The following is a 1,948-nucleotide window of genomic DNA, read 5'->3' on the forward strand; positions in this document are numbered from 1 at the left end:
AAACTTTAATGACTGCTCTGGTTGACAGTTTTAATGTTTATACGTTGGATTATCCAGATTTTTACAATATATAGGCCCAATATGTGATGGGCTTAACTCAACTATTATCTCGACATGATGGGTTTTAAAAGGCCTTCTCGCATGAGCATTAGACTTCCACTAGATTTATTATTTTGCTTGGTAAAGAAAAGGCTATTGAAAAAAAAAAAAAAAAAGATAGTTTTTGAGAATGTTGAGACCTAAAAATTATTTCCATTATCTATTCTTTACACATCAAGATGTTACATTATTAATTTCATCAGCGTCCCATTCCATTTTTTTTTCTTTTAACAATGTTTATAGAGGGTTATAATATTCTACTTACAAAGGATCTAAGCTTATTATAGTTAAAAAAAAAAAAAATCATCCATCAATACAACCCAAGATCTTCAAAACCTTGCTCGACAATCTTGTAACTTTCTTGAAATTTTGAGAAATAAAATTGGGAAAGACAATGATCGGAGTTGGAGTTGAAGAATTGTTGTCCATTGTTACAGTAATGTCTGATCCAGTGAAGGAGTTGTCTTCCTTACATTTACGCATGTAAAAACTCCTGCTACCAATATCTCCAATCATCTTTGACTTATCTAAACCTATATACAAACAAATATACTCAATCAAATTCATCTGAACATAAAAATGAAAGAAGAAATTTACATACTTTGAAGACTGAAATGAGAAGGGTGAAGTTCAAAGCTTGAAATGGAGTGTTGATCAATTTGAGGGCTTCTGCCTTCTGAATCATACTGTTTCTTCACCATTTTCATTGTTTCCTCCACACTTGAACCCAATTTCACCATTGCTCGAATTGGTCCTGAGCTTCCTTCAACTGTTACATTCACCACTACCTTCGCTTCTTTATTGTATCCCTGCGTTTTAATTCTATCCCCAATTATCACGATTGGTTTTCAAATAGTACAACGAAAACCTGATATACGCAAATTGATGTTGATCATCAATTATTCAACGCTATCATCGTATCAAACATTAATTGAATTTATCTCAGAATCAGATTAGTAATATTATTGGCTATGAAGTCGGAGATCATCGAAGCGTGAATCGTCAACCAAACCGAAGTGAAAAGTATCAAGCTACCGATTTCCTTTACCTCAATTTTTGGCGGAGAATAAGGCAACACCAAGTCCGGCGACGACAAGAAGACGTCTGCACGAGCCCGACGTTGTAAAATCAGGCCGCCGAGATCCTCCGTCGATTCACGAAAATCATTGGAGAGAACGCCGGTCAGCAAAGCAGGCTCCGAGTTGCATCTGCTAACGGATTTCAATGGCTTCTTTGACGATCGACGAACTACTACGCGCCGGCGAAGTTTGTGAGTAGACGAAGGGGGATGTGGAGGTTTGATACTCCGTTTAACCGGAATCCGTCCACTGAGAGGCTTCTCTGACATTAATTATCAAAATTGAAAAGCGGTTTGATTCTTTGAAGAGGTGGATACGATGAATTGTATATGTAAAGTTATGGATACAAGTCAAGTATATGTATAGTTGTTGGTTGTTCATCTCGGAAGCATGCTGATGCTTGTTTTTAAATTAATTTTGTTTTCATACATAAATAATTAAATTCAGAATTTCGAATTTGTAACTATAATTATATATATTATAATTTGACTTTTTTTTTTCGGTTAAACTAATAACTATAACCATAAATTATAAAAGCAAATACAGAAGATAATAAAGTGTGTTACTTTACCATAAATCCATTACATGACATTTGACAATGTCAAATCATTTGAAATAATTGATAACAGTGGCAAGATAATAACCAAATAAGCTCATGCTATTCATGAATCATGATATGGTGATAAAGAAAACAAGTATTTTCCTATATGTTTTGCTATTATATATATATATATATATATATATATATATATATATATATATATATATAT

At 33.2% G+C, this 1,948-nt stretch overlaps 1 protein-coding gene across 1 annotated transcript; it reads right to left on the reverse strand.

Moving 5' to 3' along the window:
- Nucleotides 1–236: 236 nt before the first annotated feature.
- LOC145000744 (PPR containing protein) lies at nt 237–1,560 on the reverse strand. Its single transcript, XM_078960013.1, has 3 exons — nt 1,148–1,560; nt 701–908; nt 237–632 (listed from the first exon to the last, which is right to left on the reverse strand). Exons 1-3 carry the CDS (start codon nt 1,445–1,447, stop codon nt 403–405), a joined length of 738 nt encoding a protein of 245 aa, XP_078816139.1. The 5' UTR covers nt 1,448–1,560; the 3' UTR covers nt 237–402.
- Nucleotides 1,561–1,948: the final 388 nt, after the last annotated feature.

This window comes from Lactuca saligna, chromosome 6, assembly GCF_052625555.1.
Source record: "Lactuca saligna cultivar CGN05327 chromosome 6, ASM5262555v1, whole genome shotgun sequence".
Classification (NCBI taxonomy): Eukaryota; Viridiplantae; Streptophyta; class Magnoliopsida; order Asterales; family Asteraceae; genus Lactuca; species Lactuca saligna.